The 25,354-nt window shown below is 55.1% G+C and overlaps 5 protein-coding genes across 5 annotated transcripts; 4 read left to right on the top strand and 1 right to left on the bottom strand.

Annotated features, from left to right (window-relative positions):
• Positions 1-415: 415 nt before the first annotated feature.
• On the top strand, positions 416-2,606 carry BO70DRAFT_422217 (putative siderochrome-iron transporter; the record flags this gene model as incomplete). Its single annotated transcript, XM_025547550.1, has 6 exons — positions 416-621; positions 666-689; positions 735-2,109; positions 2,159-2,175; positions 2,221-2,298; positions 2,343-2,606. 6 exons carry the CDS (start codon positions 416-418, stop codon positions 2,422-2,424), a joined length of 1,782 nt encoding a protein of 593 aa, XP_025400892.1. The 3' UTR covers positions 2,425-2,606.
• A 6,567-nt stretch (positions 2,607-9,173) lies between these two features.
• On the top strand, positions 9,174-10,130 carry BO70DRAFT_209289 (uncharacterized protein). The gene has a single exon (XM_025538647.1). It carries the CDS (start codon positions 9,493-9,495, stop codon positions 10,042-10,044), a length of 552 nt encoding a protein of 183 aa, XP_025400891.1. The 5' UTR covers positions 9,174-9,492; the 3' UTR covers positions 10,045-10,130.
• Positions 10,131-11,101: 971 nt separating this feature from the next.
• On the bottom strand, positions 11,102-13,735 carry BO70DRAFT_369753 (threonine/serine exporter family protein; the record flags this gene model as incomplete). The annotated part of the gene is made up of 3 exons (XM_025544699.1): positions 11,102-12,904; positions 12,947-13,561; positions 13,652-13,735. The coding sequence occupies 3 exons, from the start codon at positions 13,733-13,735 to the stop codon at positions 11,102-11,104; spliced, it is 2,502 nt and encodes an 833-aa protein (XP_025400890.1).
• Positions 13,736-14,940: 1,205 nt separating this feature from the next.
• On the top strand, positions 14,941-16,315 carry BO70DRAFT_311347 (putative DUF341 family oxidoreductase). The gene is made up of 3 exons (XM_025540176.1): positions 14,941-15,336; positions 15,416-15,434; positions 15,555-16,315. The coding sequence occupies exons 1-3, from the start codon at positions 15,289-15,291 to the stop codon at positions 16,187-16,189; spliced, it is 702 nt and encodes a 233-aa protein (XP_025400889.1). The 5' UTR covers positions 14,941-15,288; the 3' UTR covers positions 16,190-16,315.
• A 113-nt stretch (positions 16,316-16,428) lies between these two features.
• Positions 16,429-25,030, top strand: BO70DRAFT_422207 (putative polyketide synthase; the record flags this gene model as incomplete). Its single annotated transcript, XM_025547549.1, has 9 exons — positions 16,429-16,728; positions 16,776-16,862; positions 16,921-16,978; positions 17,030-17,369; positions 17,412-17,937; positions 17,984-18,524; positions 18,574-23,018; positions 23,088-23,408; positions 23,705-25,030. 9 exons carry the CDS (start codon positions 16,429-16,431, stop codon positions 24,839-24,841), a joined length of 7,755 nt encoding a protein of 2,584 aa, XP_025400888.1. The 3' UTR covers positions 24,842-25,030.
• Positions 25,031-25,354: the final 324 nt, after the last annotated feature.

Below are 25,354 nucleotides of genomic sequence, written 5' to 3'. Positions count from 1 at the left end.
CTTGCTGGCGATGGCGAATCGAACCGCAATCGGAGTTGCGGACTCTTCCCCCACCGCCGCTGCTCCGTCACGTTAGCTGATGTCTTCGTCATATCGATCCCTCCGCCGCCCCCCAGCTCTGCTTCCTCCATTTCTCCCCCCTCCCCTCCCCCGTCGACGTGCGTATTAATCGTGTGTGGCCGATAACACCCCCCTCGTGCCATCCACGGGTCCAGTGGCGACTGCGACTGTCTGCTAACGTCCCGCGTCGAGCAGGGATGGAGATAAGTGAGTCAACTGCTTCGCACTACTAGCTTGGTCATTCGACCCTCGGTTTTACTTCGGCTGTCGCGTCGTTTGCTATCTTGCGCTCCGTCACATACATACCTGATGCTGCCCGCCGAAAAGCTTCTTGCATTTATAACACCCACCCACAATGGCTGGCTGGAGTAGGTTCTTCCGGCCCTCGAGAGGAGAGGAGGTGCCCCGTCCTTCGTTTGGGGCTGTCGATGAGAAGCACGGCAACATCGACGTCACTGTCCAGGAATCCATCTCCGTGGCCCCGGATGGGACCGGCGCGGCAAAGATCCAGGCCGCTGAGGCCGTGAGTGGGCGGAAAGGCAGATATTTGCTCTTTGCGGGGTGTGTATATCGCCTCTGAATGCTGTCTGGTGCTAACTTCTCAGGCTTGCGATGATGATGGTCATATAGTAAGTCTGCTGCCTGTGGGTCGTCTCGGTTTCTAATGCTCGAAGTGAACTGGACAACTCGACCGTGGGAACGTATCGCAACTTCGCCACGTCGGACTTCGATGCCCTGGCCGAGCTGGCAACGCTGAATACCGCGGCAAGCATCATCTCCGCCGTCACCAAGCCCCCGATTGCCAAGGTCTCCGATGTCCTCGGGCGAGGCGAGGCGTATGTATTCACCGTCACCTGCTATGTGGTTTCCTACATCCTCTGCGCCTCCTCGAAGACCTTCAACACCTATGCAGGGGGCTACGTTCTTTACTCTATCGGGCAGGCTGGCACGTCCTTTCTCAATGCCACGATAGTCTCGGACCTGTCCTCGATGCGATGGAGAGGGTTCGCCTACAATATTCTCTACCTCCCATTCCTCGTCATGCCGTGGGTGTCCGCGTTCATTGTAGAAAGCGTGGTGAACGGCATTGGCTGGCGTTGGGGCATCGGCATGTTCGCCATCCTGATGCCATTCGGGGCCATCTTCATCATCACCACTCTTCTCGTCTTTCAGCAGCGGGCCAAACGCTCGGGTCTCGTCCTGAAAGAGCAGCTGAATGCGTATGAATTTTGCTCGCGCATTGATCTGGGGGGCCTCCTCCTTCTCAGCGGCGGGTTCGCCTTGGTGTTACTCCCCATCACACTGGCCGCTACTGCCGCTAGCCGGTGGAAGACGGCCTGGGTCGACGCTCTGATCGCTGTGGGGGTGGTGATCCTCGCTTGTCTGTATCCGTACGAGAAATACATTGCCCGACATCCCGTGGTCCCGGTGCGCTATTTCCGCAACCTTTCCGTGGTGATCCCCGTGATTTTGGTTTGCATCGACAACATCAGCTTCGGCGCCACGCATACCTACTTGTACGTCTGGTCCGAGGTGTCACACAACTTCTCGGCGCGCAATGCGCAGTTCCTCTACTATACCAACGGGGTCATGCAGGCTCTGGTCGGCATGGCCACCGGCCTGCTGATGTACCGAATGCGGTCCTACAAGTGGATTGGGGTCGCGGGGGCGGTCGTGCGGATGGTCGGGTATGGCGTGATGGTCCGCCTTCGCACGAATAAAAGCTCCGTGGCAGAGCTGTTCATCGTGCAACTCGTCCAAGGCGTGGGGAGCGGCATTATCGAGACGATCGGCGTGGTTGCCGCCCAGATCTCAGTGTCGCATGCCGAAATGGCCCAGGTCACCTCGTTGGTCATGCTGGCCGCGTACCTGGGCAACGGGATCGGGTCTGCGATCGCAGGCGGGATCTACTCGGGACAGCTGCGCCAACAGCTCCGGTCGCATCTGGGGGCCGGAGTGAGTAAAGACACCGTGGATCGGCTGTATGACTCGATTACTGGAACGCTGCCCGCGTGGGGGTCTGCAGAACGAACCGCGATAGACCGAGCTGTAAGTCACTTTTCCTTTTGTTTATCTGGTATGCCTGCTGACCGATTAGTATTCCGATGTGATGGGGTGCGTTTGCTTCCCGCTTGTCGTAGACCCAAACTGACTGTCTAGGACCATCACCATCGCCGCGCTGGCCTTCTCGGCCCCCATCGTCGTCTTCGCGCTGCTCTTGCCAAACAAGAAACTTGGGTACGTTTCTTGTCGTTCAGCCGTTGCTATTACTGACGGATCAGGGATGGACACAATCTTGTGCAACAAGAGCCTATCCGCTCGGAATCTACCCTAGTGGACGAGAAAGGAGCCGGGGAGAGGTGATCTGGACGCAGTGACGATCATGATTATGTGGTGGTTGAATACAAGATACTGGATATGACGGATGATTTCAATAAACAACTTGATTCAAGGAGCGGGTAAACTACTGCTTTGGCGTTGAGAGAGCGCGTTCTTGACTGTTTTGGATCTTATGATCGTCGCCCAGGACATGGTCTCGAAGGTCTAGGAGGTCTATCCTTCAGCTGTTCACTGGCCACTATCTTCACGGACAATGCGGCAGTAGGCGGAACCAGCACGTCCGAGCGAAGCAGCGACCGTACCTTTTGCCGGCTGCACGAAGGGCTCGTTATTGTTCCCCAGACAAGAGAGGCAGTAGAGACCATATGGTCGAGCCGTGATCGGGGCGCTATGGCGACGTCTTTGTCGAGCACCTGGGAATCCTATCTTTGCACTTGCTGCCATATATGGTCGGCAGCCCGCCCTCCAAATACCCGACAAGGTCGACATTGTCGGCTCTGTGTTCTTGACTCCACCGATGTAAGCAGCTATTTTGAACAGAGTGAAAATATGTTCCACTTCCACTGGTGCACAAGTCCGATACCGGAGCACAGCGCCTGCCCAACAGCAGCAACGCCAACAAAGAGCAAAAACATATATTCTGTCGCCTGGACAATCCAATCAACAGAAACTGGTCCGAACTGTCAGCTCGTGAAGTAGGCGCGTGAAGTGGTAAATTAGTTGCCTGTCTTCCGTCACTGAGCCCCGTCACTGTAGAATCGTGAATATAGTAAGTACTTAGCCCTAGCCCGGCTATCCCATCCCACCTCACCCCACCACCCCACCCAGCGCTCGGCGAGGGTTGCGAGTCAACAGGCCTGTACACTGTTAGTTTTGCTCCACCTGGTGCTGTGCGGTGATGAATAGCTGAAAAATAGAAGTACTGGGAATTGAAATAGTCTTTCCTGTCCTGCAGACTGGCATGGTAATTTTATTTATCTCTTCACGGCTACCCATCACGGTTACCGCGCCGGATTCACGTTGCGCGGTGCCGTCCCAGCAGCGCAACGGCGTCACTGCGGCGAGTGAAGGCGAGTGAAAGCGTCGGATGTTTTCTTTCTTGCTGGGGCAGGGGGTATAAATCCCCCTGCTTCCTCTCTCTTCTTCTTTCTCTTTCTCCTCAAAGATCCTGGTTGGTGAGTTGGAGTTGGGAGTTGGTGGGCTGGAAGGAGCTGGGATACTATTATACTTCTGTGTTTTGAGACTGTCTCATGTCTTATATTCCTTTCTTTTTATGAATATCTCACTGCCATGTCGTCTTTCTTTCATGGTCTATCTCACTGTCATGTTACGTTTCTCTCATGTCTGCTTTATCTCAAGACCATATGGTCGACTGTGATCTATCTATATGTATCTCTCACTTTATATGTCCTTCAACTTCTGTCGCGGTCGAATCCCTCCTCCATGGCTGTTCTATCTCGTTCTCTGAGAAGGACCTTCCCTCAGCCGAGTCTCATGAGCTCAGGTGAGTGTGCTCTTTGGGACCTCAGGGGTGGTGTCCAGTCAAATGCTGACAGAATATCCCAGATGGTCCACGCCACACAGTCCAAGAAGGAACACGAAGCAGCATCCTCGATTACGCCTGTCCATCCCGACCGAAAGATACACACATCCATACAATCCAGTCTCACATTGAGAACCCGGTTCATTTCATATCTTGGCCTGCAGGCTGGATATGCTCACTTTTAATAACCTTTCCGCCCGGGCAAAGAGTTGCCCGCTCGACTCGCAGATGGGAAGATGGAAGGGAATCTGTCCGCTTGATCATCTGCTTGCTTGTTTACTTCTATCTTGACGTCAAGATACGTCCCGGTCTCACATTACGAATCGTGTTGAACTGGGGCATATGTCTACCCATGTGTAAGTCTCACCCTTCTTCATTATGTATTCTTTCTCACTTGTCCCGTTTTGCACAGGACCAAGTCGAACCTCCATCATGGGACGAAGTCTCGCAACAGCCAGCATATCATCCGTCCGGACTGCCAGTAGCATGTCTCGATTTCGCTCTCGACCTACCTTTTGGGAGTGGCTGTTCGATCCTGTTATTAGGGCTGGGCAGTCGCCAGCTATACCTGGCTCGGTCCCCATAACACGGTTGGCTTTATTTACCTCGTTCGTACTATACCTCTGCAGGACAGACTCAACCCAGCCTGGCGTTGAAAGTGGAAAGCCACCTCCGACCCTGGGTCTTCGCCTTCCATAACGTTTACCACAGTTGTTAAACGTCGGTATTCGATTCCTTGGGCCTGTGACCAAAGTTCTCAGAAAGGTCCTTAACTTGTTGAACCTTTCCGAATATCATCTTATTTCTTTGAAGAGGTTGAGAGTGTCTACCCCAGCGACATTGAGCATATGTCTTCGATGCGGGATTCATTTTCCCTACTTGCTTAGGGTGACTTCATGATCATCCGCATGAGGGATGTTCTTCTACACGATGATGACTGCAAGAGCAGCTTCGCGGGGCGATACTGATGAGGGAATTACTGACCCTGCGGTTTTTTGCTTGTTGCTTCATCGATGCAACCAGATCTTCCACCGCGCCGCAACATCGCAGGCAGATCGATCGCTTGTGCATTCGCCCATGCGGAGGTCTTCTTGATCATGGCATCAATTGTTTTGGACCACGGAGAGGTGTGCTGAGCCCTGCATCTTGCAGCCAGTTCGCACCAGCAGACGTTTCATGAGACACCATCGCGGTTCATGACACTGGAACAGCTGTATGCTGTCCGACTGAGGTTGCAAAGCGACATACACAAGCCCACCAGGGGCATTCTTGCAAGTGATCCTCGGGTTTTGATTGAATGGCACCCCGTCATCTCCACACCAGGTGCCTCTCACATCGGTCTGTGTTTTCTGTTCTCTGTTGCGGAGTTTCAGTCACTCCCCTCTCGATCTCTACGCATGTCGCCACTGCACGACAGCAATTGGATATTGTATCTAGCTGTCTTCCGACATGGTATTTTTGTCCACATTTTATTTCACTATCGGTGGACTCATCCCAACCACGCAAACCGAGATGGCAGTACTGGAGACAGTGACAAAAGCAGTGCTGCTCATGCAATTCTGCTGCTACCAAAGACCATGCAGGAGTCATATCATCTGTGTCTAACTTGGTACGATGTGGACACATCCTTGATGTCTGCTCGTCCTGCCAATTAACAATCTTTGTCTACACTTCTCAGTTTACTTCGTGGAGGCATCCTAATATCACAAAATCTGGCAGTGTTGGCGATGGCGCATAAAATGACTGCCTCATGCAAGTCTGCTGCTGCCCAAGCGTATGCAGAATTTATAGCATTTCTGGTATGCAGTGGACACGTCCCTGGTGTCTCGTTGTCTTGCCAAATGGTACTTTTCAGCCACATTACTTCTTTTACTCTGTGCACTCATTTTAATGTCCCAAAGAAGATCTGGCAGTGCTGGCAGCAGCCACAGACGCGGGCGCTATTTTGATGCACGTTTGCTGCTACCCCAGCCTGAGCGGGAGGTCATACCATACCAGCTGCGTGCGAACATGTCTGGCTGTCCTGCCAGTGACAGTATTTGTCCACATTCTTTATTTACCTCGGACTCAACCCAGTCTCATGAGCCAGTATGGCAGCGTTGGCGCCAGCCACACGCCCGCTGCTTCCCAAACGTGGTCGGTTTCTATCTCTGCACGAGTCGCTAGCTGCGGAATTTGAGGGACTATGCGAGCTGGCGGTTGCTGGCCTCTCTCTCTCTACAATCAGGCTGCAATGTGGCAAATGAATGGATGAAAATGACTTCCATACAATCTTTCTAGCAGGGCTCTCCCTATCGGCACCGACTAGGGCGTACGGCGGGTTGCAGGTGGAATACACTGTCTGCCTTCCTGTCTGGCGTTAGCGCTCTATGTACGGACTATGTTCGAGATCTCAGCGTCAAGCCGACACCTCCTTATTAGCGTGCGCGCAGTACCTGGTCATACTGCTCTTGGTCATTTTGAAGAATGATTTTGCTTTTCGAAGAACGGGAAGACTGAAGAGCGCCGAGGCCTCTTTCGATGGCGTTCGCTCTGGCTCAGTCATACACCAAGGGTGCGGTATACTCGAGGAAGGAAGGTCATATCGAATCGGCATTTATGAGCGGGTATGCGATATGCATGGGAGACAGAATACACCGTGTGTACTGACAAGCAGGTGCGTTGCGCCTGTGCGAGGCAAATCCGACTCGCACTCACGAGCTGGTCTACACTACCTGCGGCATTTGAGGACCATACAATCATTCCCCAGACCCATGGGTGGTTCTTGATTCTGGCAAGGGAGTGCAGTATTGTGTACATGGTGCAGTGATATTAGCGTCGATGTCCCACTGCATATGACGGATACCCGATAGACATCGCCCTCTATCGAAGGACATCCCATTTCATATCGGCATAGGTATTAAATTGAATTCTGCCATGACAGAGAGGCCACTGTGCCGCGATTCCGCACAACATGATGCGGAAAGTGTACACTCGTCGTCAAAGAGCGGCTGCTTTGGCATCCATCCTCAATCGATTTTCCATCGAATCCGGCGTCGCAAAGACGTCGGCTGTGCGGTCTTTCTCTTCCCCACCGTCTCGGTTGGGCGTGTGGTTGTATCTTTTCCTGGCTTCTTAGTCTGGCCTTTGGGGTTTGGGTGTACCCATATGGTCATTAACGAGGACGATGGTGTGTTTGTGTTTGACAACACCCCTAAGCCTGTGAAGGACTGTGGGTATACCGGGACCTCTCCCCATCAGAGCGCCTTCTCTATCCTGCTGATGTGGAGGAGGAAAATTTCATGGTTGGGACTTCTTCGATCTGTTTGACATGTTCGATCTCATATTTGGGTCCTGATCATCCAGAGCCGACGAACTCCGGATGCAAGCATACCAGGCATACTGCCAGCCATGCACCATCCATCGGATTGCAAATGGGCCGTGAAGAGCAGTGCGCAGGACAGGACTCATGTCTATGTCTATTCTATGCGATTATCATGTCTAGACGGTCGCACAATAGTGGTAGAGGTTGCATGCAAATCTCCACAGACTACCGGCCCAAGCCCTAACGACTCAGTACCGAGAAGGTCCATCTGGTCTTGCTTTTCCATCGCATCTCAGCGTGGACAAGACATTGCGTCTTTCCCTACTCTTTGACGATGCATCTCGAAGCCATACGGCATTTTTGGGGGCGACATTCCTCGTACACGGACCAAGGCAGTGCCAACTTCAACTGCCCTTGCATTTCCACCACACCTCAGCGTGGACACGGCTTTGCGTTTTCTGGCAATTCATCAGAGAGAGTGCTACCATCAGGTTACGCCAACTCATGTGTCCCGACAGTAGCACCCGCTACGAGACAGTCTGTGATGCCAGCGATCAGCTGGCGGGTGGTCCGTCGTCTTCGACCGGGCCAGATGGATGTATACGTGTATCATTGCAGTGCAGATGCGACGGACGTCGGTTATCTGGGGTTTTGAAATTCTGTTGGAGCATAGAGTCCGGTTTGGGTTTTATTGCCTTGACCGAACTTGATACGATTACTCTCACCTCGCAGTGCAGATACGGATGTCCTTCGTCTAAGTTTCTGAAATGCTACCACAGCATAGGGCTCCCGCTTGGGCGTATCGCCCTGACCAGGTTAAATACACTCACAATAACCTCATATCGTCTCTCGTGTTCTGCGGCTAGTTAGCCAAATGCGAGAAGTATCATCTCTCCTCTCCAAAGGTTGCTGCGTTCGCGATTGTAGGGTCCATCGGATCCCAGTGTGGGTCTGACTGCAGCATGATCGTGGTGGTGTCGACAATAAACCACAGTCATGCAACAGACAGACAAGGAATTGGTGATTGTTTCAATGAGCTACACTAAGTAGCGAGAGCTGGTGCGGACACGCCATACGACACACTTCGACAGTATCATTGGATATGGTAATTCTTCGTGGTCTAATACCCGGCCAGATGTTGGTTTGCGAGTATTCTATCGAATACAGATGGATGGGCCATCGCTCTTATGATATCTGCACGAACATGGCAGGTTGGGATACACCATCACACGGGTGTTGTCACTGATAGACGCGCCATTTGGATGTCATACTTTCTTCGAAGCCTTATATCAGGTATGTCGTATGACGCTGCATCCATTTCCAACAGGGTGTCGGGATTTCTGCGGGGATCCTGGCGAGAGCGACACCGGGTACGAGAGTCATGGGCTGCGTCATACTTGGATAGCCAGACCGGACCGGAGCCACAACGCAGCCCAGCAAGAAGAAGAAGAAGAAGCTAGGCGCACGCAACGGCGACGCAGTGGCGAATCATGGTGGTCATGTCTCAGGCCACACTGGCGTTGTGGATCATCGTGTGATTAATCCTTGGCCATCGATTCCACTATTATGTAGCTTTGCATACTGCAACTCGCAGCATCAATTCTAAGTGAGACTTCAGAGTATCTCTCACTGTCACTCGACAAAACAGCCGCGTTTCCAGAGTCCAACTTACCGAGAAGCCATCCGACGGTCTCGGTCTAAGCAGCTGGGATCAGGACGAGGGCAATTCCTACATGAATAAAGATTCATTCAACGAGGGTGGTTGCATTTCTCACCAGATTATGACCACGTCCATGTGAAAAGCAGTGACTAAAGCGTACACTCTGGATTCGGTGGAAGGGTTTGATATCGCGGTGCCGCTGCGAGATGCCATACTCGCATACGACTAGCGGCATTCCCAACCCAGCTGTCGTTCTATAGTGACCCGAAGAACCGGGTCTAGTCTATCGTGGGATGCCTACCGCATACTCAATATGGTATCTACATCCTGAACAAGATGACAGAACGTCTCCTGTTTCTACTTTCGGCGTGGTCGATATGAGGCCAATGTGCCAACTTCGCCACTAGGCTTGACAGCCTTCGTGGTCTTCGCGTCGTCGAGTTCTACTCCGACTGGTGTTATCAAATACTCGCTGTTTTGATGCTCTACAGCGTCTCATGTCCTGGACTTTGACGCCTTATCTCAGACACCAATCAACGGTATTAGTGGCGAGACCATCTACTGGCACTTGCTGAATTCTGCGTCATGGCGCATATATCATCTTGTCCCATGTATGCCACCCGCATACGCTGCTGCGGCTGGGTCGAAGACCCCATACAGAACGTATTGTTCCTGGTCTGGGAGACTTATTATCCGGTCTGCTCTGCAGTCGCTGTGTATCATTCTTTGGTGCTTCTGCCGTCGAGACCGATGTCACCAGCATCAGGACCAGGCCGTGCATACCCCGTCATCCAGACGGACACGCTTCATCTGACTGTGGCTTCATGGCGGCCTGTCTGCCACAAGGAGAGCAGACTCGGCGTGTATCCCATATCCCATCTCACACCCTCTGGTTCAGCGTCATCGAGATGGATGAGGACATTGCGGTTTGCTGTCTGGCCTTCACTGCAGCAGATCGAATATCGAAAAAGGCTACCTTTCAGCAGGAAAGACATCTCTCCTTCTTATCTGCCCTTCGTCTGTTCGACATTGATAGTCCTACCTCTGAAGCAATCAAATATCGACAGTTCCCTTTTCTTCACCTTTAAAGACGGGATTTACCCGGTAGGAGACATCTCTCTTTCTGACCTGCCTTGATAATATTGGGGCATCGATATAGTACTTTCGAAGGCGTTGAATATCGAGGAATCTCCCGTCAATCGCGAGAGACAGACATATCCACCGCGAAGACATCTCTCCTTCCAACCTCCATTGCACTACGTCGGGACATCGAAATTCCTGTGAAGCCCAGCAAAATCGACCAATTCCCATGTTTCACTCCCTCCATAGGCAGATCATGACAATGCCTGAGGCATTCTCCTCCCGTTTCTCCCTGCCTGGGATGAGGACATGGATGAAACAGCTATGTCTACTTAGCACCGTCTGCGGAGGGTTGGCGACACCTCCCCGTCCTGTGGTGGCTACTGTGGAGGGCGAATATCTAGGGGAGTTGATCGATTATGCTGCAGTGGTAAGGTAAGATTTGGATGGAGATAGTTTAATTTCAATTCGAATAGATATGAATGGGTGATGGTCGGGGTAGTTGATGATGTTGATGGTAGTTAACATACACTATGGGAGATTAATATCTACGGCAAAGAAAATACATATTGCAATTATATACCCATCTCACCCAGACCCAGACAGCTAAACAGCCTGTCTGTGAACTCGATCCATCGGAATCAAGATTCTCCAGTGGAAATAAAATCAGGTTTATCACTGTCTATCTACCTAGGTATCTATCTGGGTATGTATGTATGTATGTATGTCTAAACGGGAAAAGATCTATGCGCTGCGGGGAGGGATAGAATAAGATAAAATGGAATCAATAACATGGAATGGAATGGGAAGAGGGATAGATTGCCGGAAGAACCAGATGGAGATAGAGATCGAGAGAGTAAGGGAGTGAGAATGGTCAAAGCCGAGGGAATCAATCAAATCAATGAAATAAAACCAAACAATCAAACAATCAATCAATCAATAAATCAGAAGCCTGCTAATGCGTCAAAGATCAACCGAAATGTACAACGTCCCCATTTATATCCACATCCACATCCACATCCACATCACATCCCACGTCATCCCATCTCATCTAGCATGACAACATCCCATCGAGCAGGTCATCCAAAACCAACATGAACATGACACCCCCCGTCTAAAAACTAAACAACCCACTCCTCCTCTTCCCATACGGATAAACAATCAACGCCGAAATAAACAGCCCGACCGTAATGCCAATCGCCACCTGGATCATCCCGAAACCCAGACTCGCGATCGACGAATCCGAAGTGCTCGTCGACGAACTATTGCCCGACTTCAGATTCTCGCGCACCTCATTCGCGTACTCGATCCCGGACAGCAACGAGCCACTCGACGCGAGCCCCGACGGCACAAGCACAAAGATCCCGGGCAGAATGGCCGTCGCGGCGTGCCCGTGCCACAGCCGACTGTACAGGTTCCCCAGCAAGCCGATGGTGAAGGCGCCGACCGTGTTGGCGACTTCGGAGTTGGAGCCCAGTTTCAGCGTGCTGAAGTAGTTGGTGACGTAGCCGCAGACCGCGATCACGATCATCACGGGCACTTGCTTCCATTTGCCTTGGTTGATGACCGCCAGGAAGATCACGTAGATGGGCACGAACACGAAGTGCTGCGTGTATTTGCTGCCCCAGACGGAGGTGTTCGAGCAGGTGGTTTGCGAGGAGGCGTCGCCGTCGATCAGGCCGTAGATCGTCGTGCCGACCGTGATGCCGTACCCGAGGAAGAGCGAGTAGATGATGCTGTAGACCATTCGGATGGACCCCGCGATCATCTGGTGCGATTGCAGTTCCAGACTGCTGCACAGGACCATGAACCCCGGCAGGATCAGTGCGATGGAGGATTGCGCGAGCGCGGAGAAGCAGAAGAGGCGCTGCCGTTCGCCGTCGATGGTCGCGTAGATGGAGCCGAAGGCGCGGGCGAGGAAGGAGGTGAGGATGGCGGCGGTGACCTCGAAGACGTTCGAGTAGAGCACCGAGCGCGGGGCGAGGACGTGCTGCATCAGCCCGACCAGGCAGCCGAGGAAGAAGATGATGGGCATGTCGATGGGGCGCGCGTCGAAGGCGAAGGGCCCGACGGCCACGCTGGCCAGGCCGTAGGTCACCACCAGGATCCACTTGTTGAAGCGCGGCGGCCGCTTCATGATGAAGTCCAGCTCCTGGATGGCCTCCTCGACGCCGATCATGTCGTGCACCACGTTCTTGTACACGTTGTGGGTTTCGGCCAGGCGGCCCAGGTCGACGCCCTGCACGACGCGGACGAGCTTGACCTCGGCGGTACGCGTGGTCGGGTCATCGAACGACATGATCATGCACCCCGGCAGGTACAGGAACTGGCCCTCGACCTCCAGCACCCGCGCCGTCATCTGCATGTACTCCTCCAGCCGGTGGGTCGGGGCGCCGTACCGCATCAGCGCGCGACACAGCTGCATGATGTAGCGCTGACGGGCCAGGATCTCGGCGATGTGCACGGTGACGCGGATCTCGTCCTCCAGCCGCGTCTTGCGCTTCTTGCCCTTCTTCTTGGGCGGGCCGATGTTGACGAGGGTGTCTGCGGACGCGGGCAGGCTGGCGCGGCTGAGGTTCATGGACGCCTCCACCAGGGAGGCGGTCGAGTGGTGGCTGGACTTCTTGTACCACTTCACCTTGTCCTTCTTGGGGGTGGCAGTGCCGGACGCGGTGGTGCTGGCAGAGAAGTCGCGCCGGGGGGTGGCGGTGCCGGAGGAGATGACGGACTCGCTGTCGGAGTCGGTCATGGACATGTTGTCGCGGTTGGCCTGCTGGGCGTGCAGCTTCAGCAGCTGGGAGAGAATGCCACCGCCGCCGCCGCCGCTGCGTCCGGGGGTGCTGGCGCCGTACCACGAGTCAGGCCGGCCCAGGCCGTCGGGGGTCTCCTGGCCGGATTTGGCGTAGGCGGACTTGGGCTTGCGGCGCTGGTGCATGTTGTGCTGGGTCATGCTGCGCACCAGGCGATGGGCCTCGGCGCTGGGGGGCGGCGGGGGCTCGTCACCCTCGCGGTGGTGGATGTCGAACGGGTCTTGCTCCTCGGGGCGATGATGGCGCGGCGGGCCTCCCTCCAGATCCTCCGGCAGCATCGCCGCCCCCAGGTCGCCCACATCGTCCAGCGGCCGTCCCAGTCGCTCGCCCAGCAGCACCGTCTTCTGGCGCAGCAGCTTGCTGGCGTTCCTCCAGCGGTCTCGCGCGGACACGGGCTCGACGGGTTCCTTTTCGGTGGGCGAGGAGGGGGCGGGTTTGGTGGTGTCTGCGGCAGCTTCAGCATCGGCGGCATTAGGGTAGTCGTGGTCGTCGTGCTCGTCGTAGTCGGCCAGGTCACTGGACTGCGTCACGGTGGGCTGCAGGTACGAGTGCACCGATCGCAGCGAGTAGTCCGAGTCGGCGCGCGGCATCATCGACGGGCGCGTCGGGGCCGGTCGCTCGCTGCCATCCTCGTCGGTATTGCTGACGGAGCGGAATCGCACTCGTGGCGGTCTGGTGCCCTCCGCGGGGGCACCAGACGAGCCTTCAGGGGATGGGGATGGGGATTGGGATTGGGATTGAGATTGAGATTCTTCGGGATGGGACTGTTGATGGGCCTCTGGCTGGGATTCTAGCAGGGGGTTGTTGGGAGGCGGCGACGGCGATGGCTCAGGCTCGCTGGCACTGCGCGGCACCAGCGTGTCGTCATTCTCGTCCCAGCTGTTGTTCCTCCGCGCCAGCAGCTCATACGACGGGTGGTCGGCATTCGGTTCGGCCATTGGAGCAGCCCGGGCAGCCAGCTGCGCGGACAATCAAATCAAAACAGACAAAGATGCTGAGAAATGGGATGGGATGGGATGGGGGTCAGGGGAGGAGGAAGAGAAGAAAGAGAGTGACGGGAGAAAAAAAAAACCGGAGCAGCGGAGGCGACGACGCAGCGAATAATAGAACCGAAAGACTACTATGGAGAAAGATGGAGAGATGGAAAGATGGAGTGATGGAGTGATGGAGAGAGAGAAATGGTCTGGGGATGTCTGTCAATGGCGGAGCGCAAGGAACGGGCGGGCGAGAGAACCACGGATGCGAGAAAAAAAAAAAACGAGGAAAAAAAGGCGTGGCTCTCGAGTGAATCCGTGGGTCCTCAACGGTGCCTCCTCGACCTCTCCTCCAAAAATAAGTCCGCGGGTCTAGACCAGACACCCTTGCGCGGGCTATCTACCTACTCGAGTCTCGGGTCTCAGGTTGACTCGCGTTCGCTCTGACAGGGCCGGTGACTGGCACGGAGGGACGCAGGAGAGGAGGACTGAAACCCTGAAGGGAGGGAAGTCAGCCGGGGCCAGTATTTTAAGCGGGCGGGAAAATGCGCCATGACTTCATGCCTCCCCCCCCCCCCCCCTCCGGTGGAGAGCCGGCTGAATCCATTACAGGCTGCGACCAGCCAGCCAGCTACTATATGAGCAAGGATCGGCGCTGCAAGATGAAACAGGTGAGCAACTGACAGCTCACCCTTCTCTTCCTTCACCTCCCCTTCTTTGCTCTTGCCAATCATCCCATGCGTCCGGCCCCTCCGATGTTGCACACTCGACTTCTTCCTAACTTCCTCTTTGTCTTTCGAGCGGAACGGAAGGCAAAAGGTTCTAGAAGGGTCTCACTCAGACACTTCCGCCGTACCTGCCCTCGCGGGAAGTTTGGCTTTCGCCATTTTTCGCTCTGATGTTTTCGAGGCCGGCCATTGGGCGCCCACGAGTCGCGCCGCGGCCCTGGACGCCACTGGCCGCCACGAACGCCAAGGACCCACCCGGCGCCGCCGGGGTGGCGACTGCCCAATCACGCCCGATGCTAGTGGGGCAATCAGGGGGGGGGAATACATCTTCTCTGTTGGCGGTGATGGCGTAGACAGACCGATGGTGTGTACTCCATAAGTGTACAGTAGATCAGTACTAGATAGTACGGAGTAGATAGTAGTGACTATAGAGGTACTAGAGGGCAGACCACATGTTCTCCGCGCCAACCGCCCACCACCACTCGATATATACACTACACTCACTGACGTCGATTTCGATCGGCCCCGATCACTTGCGGCCACTTCCATGCATCGGAACATTGTGTGTCGCGCTCCGCCAAATGATCCGTGGTGACACGAGGGCGCGAGAATCTCCCGCACCGACCGACCGTCGTTCATCGTTCCCTCCGAAGATGGACTGACGAACGGACTGGTCTGGTCTGATAAACCCATCGAACCGCCTGGTTTTAAAAACGGCCATCATGGCGTCAGCCTCCGGAGTGGCCGGGTAGACCGAACAGAGGCGAAAGAATCAATCAATCATTCATCATGCCGCTGAAACTGCTCTGCCTGCACGGCTGGGGCACCAATGTCAAGGTTAGGCTCATCCTTTTCCCGTCAGTGGTACTTTACTATCGATCGATCAATCATCTATCTAGATACTCACGCGCGGCAGATCCTACAGTCCCAACTGGGTACGGAGTCCCGTGACCGTGACTGTGACCGTGACCGTGACACTCCACACTCCTCTTCATCCGATCGATCCGTCTAGATGAGTAACTGACTGACTGCTATCTGGATGATCTGATCTGTAGGCGGGCTGATGGCGGACCTGCGGCGGGACAACACGGCGACATTCCACTTCGTGGAAGGGGAGGTGGAATCGGCGCCGGGCCCGGGGATCGCGGGCTACTTCGAGGGGCCCTACTACAGCTACCACCGCTTCCCGCGGGCGTTGTCGGATGGGGACGGGGACAGGGACAGGGACAGGGATGGCGCCGACGAGGCCTCGCTGCAGGAGGCGTACGACTGGCTGTACGAGGTCGTCGCCGAGGACGGGCCCTTCGACGGCATCCTGGGCTTCTCGCACGGCGGCACTCTGGCGGCCGGCTTCCTCATCCACCACGCCAAAACCGCCCCGCGCGCAGAGCCGCTGTTCCGCTGCGCCATCTTCATCAACTCCCTCCCCCCCTTCCGCATGGATCCCGGCGGTGCCCCCGTCGTCGACCCCGACCTCGACGGCTATATCACCATCCCGACCGTGACCATCGCCGGCGGACAGGATCCGCTGCTCGAGTTCTCCATCATCCTGTACCGGCTGTGCGATCCCGCCACGGCCACCTGTGTGGTGCACAGTCGCGGCCATGACATCCCCAGCGACCGGAAGAACCTGGCCGCCATGACGCTGGCCATCCGGAAACTAGCCATCCAAGCCTTGACGATTGGGTGATCTGTCTCCGCTGCATATATACTCTCTGTACGTATATAGTAGTTATAGTTCCGAGTAGCCCTGGTAGCGTCGGGGGTTTTTTTTTTTTTTTTTTCGCGTCGTACAACGCGCTGCAGCTGAGGCGGCTATCGGTTCTTATTGCAATGGATTGTATATCTGGCTGCCGCTGCCTGAATACCTGAATACCTGAACTAGTAGGCAAGCAAGGCCACCAGGCAGAGAGTGTCTCGCCGCCCGCCATGGCTGCTGATTCTGCCCGTCCACTTCATCCCCCTCCTCCCCGCTTTTCTTCTTCTTCTTCTTCTTCTTCTTCTTCTTCTTCTTCTTCTCACCCTCCCCCGGACCGATCAGTCCTCGACCACGATGCCTTCCTCCCCATCGCCCTCGTGGGCATCGGCTTCCGTGGCCCCGGAGACGCCATCAGCCCCACCCGGCTATGGTCAATGATCGTCGACCAGCGCGAGGCCTGGTCGCACATCCCCGGCTCGCGATGGAACCCCTCGGCCTTTTTCCACCCCGACCACGCCCGCCACGGCACGGTCTGTAGGTCATCCCCGATCTTCAGGGACCGCCCTGACTGCTGCAGATCAACGTCCACGGGGGCCACTTCCTCGCCGAGGACGTCGCCCGCTTCGACGCCCCCTTCTTCAACATGACCAGCGACGAGGCCGCGGTGGGTACCCACCTCCTAGCGGTCGATCCCAGACGGTGCCTGATCTATTTCTGTCCAGGCCATGGACCCGCAGCAGCGACTCCTGTTAGAGGTGACCTACGAGGCACTGGAGAACGGTAGGAGACCCCCGACGATCCGAATCCGCGACTGACCGACCATCCTCCCAGCCGGCATCCCCCTGCCCACCGTCATGGGCAGCCAGACCGCCTGCTTCGTCGGCTGCTTCAACGCCGACTATACGGACCTGCTCCTCCGCGACCCCGACTGCATCCCCATGTACCAATGCACCAACGCCGGTCAGTCGCGCGCCATGACGGCCAACCGCGTCTCCTACTTCTTCGATCTGAAGGGGCCCAGCGTCACGGTGGACACCGCGTGCTCGGGGAGCTTGGTCGCCCTCCATCTCGCGTGTCAGAGTCTGCGCACGGGGGACGCCTCCATGGCCATCGCGGCCGGGGTCAATGTGATCCTCAGCCATGAGTTCATGTCCACCATGACGATGATGAAGTAAGTTTCTCCCTCGTACGCCCGTCGCGGCTAACCGCCCAGGTTTCTGTCGCCAGAGGGACGCTGCCACACCTTCGATGAACACGCCAATGGATACGCGCGGGGGGAAGCCGTCGGCTGCTTGATCCTGAAGCCGCTGCGAGACGCGATGCGCGACGGGGATCATGTCTACGCGGTCATCCGCGGCACGGGGTCGAACCAGGACGGGAGAACCCCCGGCATCACCCTGCCCAGCGGGTCCGCCCAGGAGGCGTTGATCCGTCAGGTCTACCAGCGAGCGGGCCTCGATCCGGTGGAAACGGCCTTCGTCGAGGCGCATGGCACGGGAACCCAGGCCGGGGATCCCATTGAGACTGAAGCGCTGGCCCGAGTCTTCGGCCCCGGACGGAGTGCGGAGCGCCCGCTGCGCATCGGCTCCGTCAAAACCAACGTGGGCCATCTGGAAGGCACCAGCGGGGTGGCGGGGGTCATCAAGGCAGCGCTGATGCTGGCGAACCGCACCTTTCTTCCCAATCGCAACCTCACCACGCTCAATCCCCGGATCCTGCTCGACGAGTGGAAGCTGAAGGTGCGTGTTCCCGATGTCGTCTGTGACTCTTTCTCAACCACCCAAGGTCCAACTTGCGTGCGAACCGTGGGATACGGTCGGTCCGCATCGCGTCTCCGTCAACAGCTTTGGGTATGGTGGCAGCAATGCGCACGCCATTTTGGAAGATGCTGAGGGATACCTGTCTGCCCGTGGCTTGTCCCCGCTGCCGTCTGACCCGGCGAAAGACCGACTTCGTGTTTTCATGCTGTCCGGCTTCGATGAAGAGTCCCTGTCGACATACATCAACACCCTACGTACATATCTAGAGGGCTTAGGAGCTGGGTCCATGAGCAATCTTGCATATACTTTGAACAAGCGTCGCACGGCGCATTTATATAGAGTTGGGGTGCTGGGTGACTCACCGGGGGGGTTGGCAGACGCGCTGGCGCAGGCGAAGGTCTCCAAGGCCCCTCGGCGACCGACCGTTGGATTCGTGTTCACTGGCCAAGGGGCGCAGTGGTGCGGCATGGGACAGGGCCTCATGGCGGCATACCCAGTCTTCAGAAATTCGGTTCAGAAGATTGACGCCTACCTGAAGAGGATCCACGCGCCATTTCGTATCGCGGGTGCGTATACTGCACCTAATCTCAGATCCACGCTGATGCATGAACGTAGAAATACTCGAAGATGAGTCTGTCCAGTTAAGTCATCCCCTCCTCAGTCAGCCGGTCTGCACCGCGTTGCAACTCGCCGTGGTGGATCTCCTCGCGTCCTGGGACATCCATCCTGACTCGGTCACCGGGCATTCCAGCGGCGAGATCGCCGCGGCCTATGCCGCTGGGGCTCTGACTACGGAGGATGCCATGGCCGTGGCGTACTACCGCGGCGTCGCAGCTAGCCACTTGTCCGATGAGACGAAAGGCGCCATGCTCGCCGTGGGGATGTCTGCTGATAACATTCAGCCGTACATAGATCAGCTGCATTTAGGCAGGGCTGTCGTAGCGTGCATCAATAGTCCACAAAGTGTCACAGTATCCGGCGACGTATCAGCCATCCAGGAGCTCGAAGGTCTGATCCGCGACAAGGAGTTCAGCCGCCGGCTGGCCGTCGAGGTCGCCTACCACTCCCACCATATGGAACTAGTGAGGGATTTGTATCTGGAGTCCATCTCGCATATCCGACCACGGAGTGAGCCGGAGATAATCCGCACGCTATCAAACCGGTCGGTGGGGTTCTTTTCCTCTGTCAGCGGCGCGGAAATCAAACCCACGGAGCTGGGGCCGCAATATTGGTGTCAGAACCTCCTTGGCCAGGTGAAGTTTGCTCAGTCACTGCGGACTCTTTGCTTTGAAACCACTGGGAGCAGAGCCCTGAACAAGAAGCGTCCCCGACGCACTGCGCGCAAGGTCAATGTGGACTGCCTGGTAGAGATCGGCCCACATTCAGCACTATCTGGACCCATCATGCAGATTCTAAAACACGACAGCAAGTTAGACGCAGCGGAGATTGCATATTTCAGCGCTTTGGTACGAAAGGAGAAGGCTGTCGTGACTGCTCTGTCCATGGCCGCCACTCTGGCTGCCCGTGGCTTTCCTATCAACTTCCGCGCGACCAACGACCCCGAGACCCTCCAGGAGCCGTGTCTCGTGGTGGACCTTCCCTCTTACGCATGGAACCACTCTCGGTCTTACTGGGCAGAGCCACGGACCAGCAGAGCGTTCCGCAACCGCAAGTATCCCCGGACAGATATCCTCGGTGTGCAGGACCAAACGTATCCATTCGAACCGCGGTGGCGGAATTTCGTTCGTCTGTCCGAGACTCCATGGCTGCGGGACCACAGGATCCAGTCAAATATCGTATATCCCGCTGCTGGATACATCGCCATGGCCATTGAGGCAGCGTCCCAGGTTATGGGCGACGTGAACATTACCAGATTCTATCTACGCGATGTCTTGATACAATCCGCCCTGGTTGTTCACGAAACCTCTGATGCAGAAGTCGTAACATCCCTCAGAGCTGTCGATGACGGCACATGCAAGGGTCCATTGTATGAGTTCCACGTGTACTCTGTGACCGATGACCGATGGATAGAACACTGCAAAGGCGCTGTTGGGATCAATCTAGATGGGTTCCATACCGGGAAGAGTACACCGTCTAGCTCTGGAATGGCACCGGTCAACATACAAGCGTTCTATGAAGACCTAACCACCGCCGGACTCGAGTACGGACCCTGTTTCGCCAACATCACGCAGGCCCGCCACGCCACCGAGACCTGCGTCGCGGAGATCACCATCCCAGACACTGCGACCGTCATGCCCATGCACTTCCAGTATCCGCACCTTATCCACCCATGCACCCTGGACAGCATCATCCACTCATGCTTCATCAACACGGATATGGCGAGGGGACCTGCCATCCCCGTTCGGATCGACGAGATTCGTATTGCGGCCGGTATCACGAGCACCCCTGGCAGCAGACTAGATGTGCATACGCGGATCACCAGGGAAACGAAACGTGAGATCGTGGCTTCGATTGCTGTTGCGGAGGGGGGCGCGGCGACAATGTCGATAACAGGACTCCATTGCAGACGGCTCGATATGGTAGATCCTGCGACTCAGGTGCAGAAGATCGCTTACAAGTTGGAGTGGAGGGTTAATCCGGACTTGTTGTCGGTAGGTGGGCTTGAGAGAATTCTGGGGCCGGATGTTGGCGATGTTGAGATAGGGAGGGTGTATGACGAGTGCGCGTTGTTCTTGTTGCGGAAGGCTAAGGGTGATTTGGATGGGTTTGATGGGATTTCCCCGTCGAAAAAGGAACTACTTGAGGAGTTCATCGATGGTGAGGCGGTATTGCACTCTTCGGAAAGTCTCATCGAAGCAACAAGATCCTCTGGTCCCGAAGGGAGAGCATTGTGCGATGTGGGTGATAGACTGGCCACGATACTCCAGCAGGTGGATTCCGGTGGCCCCGGCACTGCATACCGGGACAGCGTGCTCTGCGACCCAATCTTCTCAAGTGCTGGCAAGTACCTGAATCTAATCGGACACAAGAACCCCATGATGTCGGTTTTGGAGGTAGATGCCTACGCAGGGGATGCATCATGCGAGTTCCTTCGACAATTGTCCGGGCCAGATGGCGTTCCTCGGTGCGGCAAATATACTTTGACGCATGCGGATGAATCGGGGTTCGAGGCTGCAGCGAAGGAACTTTCCACGTGGGAACGATGGGTCAGTTTCAAGATGCTGGATGTTATGGGGGATTGCGATGCTGATGGGTCGTACGATGTGGTGATTGTTCCCTATGGGCTGCGGGCGGGGTCGGTTCAGACTGCTCTCGCGAATATCCGTTCGCTGCTTAAACCCGACGGGCGTCTGGTTCTGGTTCACTCGCTGCACACCGCGGCTGATGTTCTGCTTTCTGCTGACTGTGATGCCTGGTTTGATCGAGCAAGGCGCTCCGTTGACTGGCCTACGATACTCAACACAGCCAGCCTGGACGTAAAGGCGGTTATTAAGTCAGGTCGCAAATCGATGATAATTTCGCGGCCTGTACACAACCCCCCATCCACTGCCCCTAAATTTCTGCTCATTACAGGGGAGAATTGCCGAGGAATATGCGCCTACCTGAAAGATTTTCTCCTCTCTGTCCGTCTGAACGTGGAGATCAGTGATATCCGACACGCCGACCCGGCGGGAAAGCTGTGTGTTGTTTTGAGCGACCTCGACGCGCCTGTGCTGGTGTCTCCTGGCAAAGATGTGTTTGAGCGGATTAAATCAATTCTCCTAAAAGCATCGGGGGTCCTCTGGGTAACCAAGGGCGGGATCATCTCGTCAACCGATCCTGACGCTGGTCTGGTTACTGGCTTTATACGCACAGCTCGCTCAGAATCAGCCGTGAAACGTATCGTGACGCTGGACTTGGATAAAGAGAGACCTCTTGATGAGGAAGATGCGTCTAAGCTCATTTATGATATCCTCCACCGCCGCTTCCTGATCGACGAAGGCGAAATCGATGACGAGTACGCCGAGCAAAACGGGTTGCTGCATATTCCGCGGATCGTGGAAGATACGGCCCTGAACCAGACTCTTGCTGCGTCGGATGACGGGTTCATCCTGAAAGATGGGCTGTTCCATTCCCAGGCGTGTCTTCGAGCTGTATGCGATAACGCAGCCCGTCCGCGACGGGTCAACTTCGTGCGGTATGACCTGCCTAATCTGCCGGGGGATCATGTACGTATCCGGGTCCATGCCGTCGGTATGGACACACGAGACGCGGACCTCGTATTCAGTGCGGCGAAAGACGTCGTCTTGGGCTCAGGCTGCAGCGGTGTCGTGGAAGCCGTGGGCAAAGACATCCATGACCTTGTTCCCGGCGACCGGGTCGCAGTGCCAGGGTTCGGAAGCGGCACGGCAGCCAGTCTATATCAGGATCGAAGAACAGCCTTCCACAAGATCCCGACGGACATGTCGTTTGAGTCGGCAGCTCTGGTAGGGATATATTGTGCCGCGGTCCATGCTGTCCATTTAGCCCAAGTCAGTGCGTCCGATACCGTTTTGATATCTGTGGGAAATGGGGTTCTTGGGCAAGCCATAGTCGAACTATGTCTACTATACGGCACCCGTGTGTTTCTCGTTCTCGAAACAGCAGATCAGAGAAATTCCCTCTCTGCTTTTTATAACATCCCCGAGGACCAGATTCTTCTGCACCAGGAATCGAGTTTCGGGAGGTTGTTCCCGGTACCGGGAAAGATGGTATCATTCGATGTTGTTATCAACTGTCTTGAGTCGGAGAGTCAGATCCAGGAATTATGGACTGTCGCACAATCGCGATTCGTCCAGTTCACTGGCACTCACACTGGGAACCGCCAATGGGCGCTGCCCCATTCCCATTCCAGAGATATGCAGTTCGCAACATTCACCCTTGACAGCTTCCGAAACACCTCAGATCAGATATGGAATGAAGTAGGCCAGCTCCTCACCGACAGCAAGCTCCGCGGCCCTCCATTTGTTACAACATACCCTGTCTCGAAAGTCAACGAAGCACTGGATTTTCTTGTCTCCGAGCATTCAGTGAACTCAGACTCGGTAGTCCTCACAGCTGCATCTACCGACCTCGTCAAGGTACGCCAGTCCCACTCCTCCCATCTAATCCAATTCAACCCCATCCACACTAATACTAACACACCACAGACCCTCCACCCCCACAACCCAACAACCCTCCACCCAGAAGGTTCATACATCCTAACCGGTGGCCTAGGCGGCATCGGCCGCGCCATAGCCATCTGGATGGCCGACCACGGCGCCCGGAACATCATCTTCGTGAGCCGAAGTGGGTTGTCGAGTCCGCAGGCTAGAGAGACAGTGAGAGAACTGGAGGAGAGGGGTGTGAGTGTCTTGGTTAGGGAGGTGGATATTTCTGACGAGGGACAGGTGAGGGAGATGCTGGGGGGGTTGTGTGGTGGTGGTGTGCCGAGGATAAGGGGTGTCGTGCAGGGGGCGATGGTTTTGAGGGTGAGTTTACCTTTTTATCTTCTTGGTCTTTTGTTGGAGCTGTTTTGTGAGGTGCTTTGGTGGGTCGCATTTTATCGACTGGAGTTCTATCGAGCTTGGTTTTCTAGAACCCGAATGTCTTTGACTGGGTTACGTCGAACTGCAGTGTATTGAATTGCTTTTATCGATCTGGCTTTCATTGAGCACTTGGGTTTTTAATATGGGCTTGATCAGACGACGATTTATCCGACTGCGTTTTATTTCACCGGGTTTCATTTCGCTGGGTTGCATCCCACCCATCTAACGAGTCTATCTAGGACATCCACATCGAAAAAATGACCGTCGAAGAATACACCTCCGTCCTCCGCCCCAAACACGCCGGCACCTGGAACCTGCACCGCCACCTCCCCCGCGACCTGGATTGGTTCATCATGCTCTCCTCCATCAGCGGCATCATTGGCAACGCCACGCAGGCCGCCTACGCCGCGGGCTCCATCTTCATGGACGCGTTCGCCGCCTACCGCACCTCCCTCGGGCTGCCCACCGTCTCACTGGATCTGGGCGTGATTACTGATGTCGGCTATCTGGCTGAGAATGCTGAGCTCGCGGCGAAGATGGCCAAGCAGGGTTTCGCGGGGACGGATACCAGAAGGTTGATGCGGCTGTTTGAGGCGGGTATTGCGGCTGCAACTGCTTCAGCATCGGCCGGCATTACTTCTGCTCCTGCTCCTGCTTCTATGTCCAGACCAAACCCCCAAATTATATCCGGCCTAGGAACCTATTCCCCCCTCCACTCTCTCCCCAACTTCGACGCCCCTCTCTTCACGCAATACCGACGAATTTTCACATCCATCTCCACCACCAACTCATCGGCATCCTCCACCCCCACCGAATCCGACCCCTGTCTCTCAATCCAAAAAACCTTGAAATCCGCACAATCCCCCGAAGAAACCACCTCCATCATCTCCACCGCTCTATCTAACCGAATCGCCTCCCACCTCTCCATCCCAGTGGAGAACATCAACCCGACCAATCCCATAACGCACTACGGTATTGACTCGCACGTTGCTGTTGATCTGCGGAATTGGATCCAGAGGGTCATTGGTGCGAAGGTCTCTATTTTGGAGATTTTGGGGAGTGCGTCGTTGGGGGAGTTGGTGGGGAGGATAGGAATGAGGTTGGAATTGGATTTTGATTTTGGGGGGGGTTTGTTGGGGATGGAGATGGGGGTGGAGATGGAGGTGAGGGGGCGGGTTGAGACTTTCTTTTTTGTCTTTCTTGGTCTTTTTTTTTGTTTGTTTGTGGTTGGGCTTTTTGGGTATAGTTTAAACTTTTGTTGGTTGGTTGGTTGGTTTGTTGATGTTTTTGCTTTTTTTGTTTTGTTTTGTTTGGTCTGGTCTGTCGGGCTTGCTTTTGGGCTGTGGGCTGTTTGTGAGGAGGATGAAGGAGGATGAGGGAGGATGAGGGAGGATGAGGGAGGATGAGGGAGGATGAGGGAGGATGAGAGGAGGATGAGTGGTGTGGTGTGCAGACGTGCTGTTTTGGGAAATTGATGCCAGGTATAATGAGATGAACTGAACTGAGCTGAAGTAAAATTGAAACTGAAATTGAAATTGAATTTAGATACAAAAAGTGAGATTGACATGGATATGAATTTACATGATGATAAGTAGGGGGAATATCTACCTACTTCCTTTAAATGATCTATATCCATCCATTGTTCTTTGATCCTTCCTAAGAGGAGTCGGGAAAGCAAGATGAGATTACGAGTGCGAGTCCGACCGAGTACGAATAGAATTGATAGTGATTGATTGATTGATTGATTGATTAATATCAGTTAAGTGGGAATTGCACATTAATTGAATCGAATTACATTCCTTATTCTGATTCTATTGTTCTACCATTCTATCAATCTACTCTTTATCAAAAAGGCAAGCAGATAAGATTGTAAACGACATAGCGGAGTA

Source organism: Aspergillus heteromorphus (assembly GCF_003184545.1).
Source record: "Aspergillus heteromorphus CBS 117.55 chromosome Unknown BO70scaffold_7, whole genome shotgun sequence".
NCBI lineage: Eukaryota > Fungi > Ascomycota > Eurotiomycetes > Eurotiales > Aspergillaceae > Aspergillus > Aspergillus heteromorphus.
This window is presented reverse-complemented; position numbering and strand designations above follow the sequence as displayed.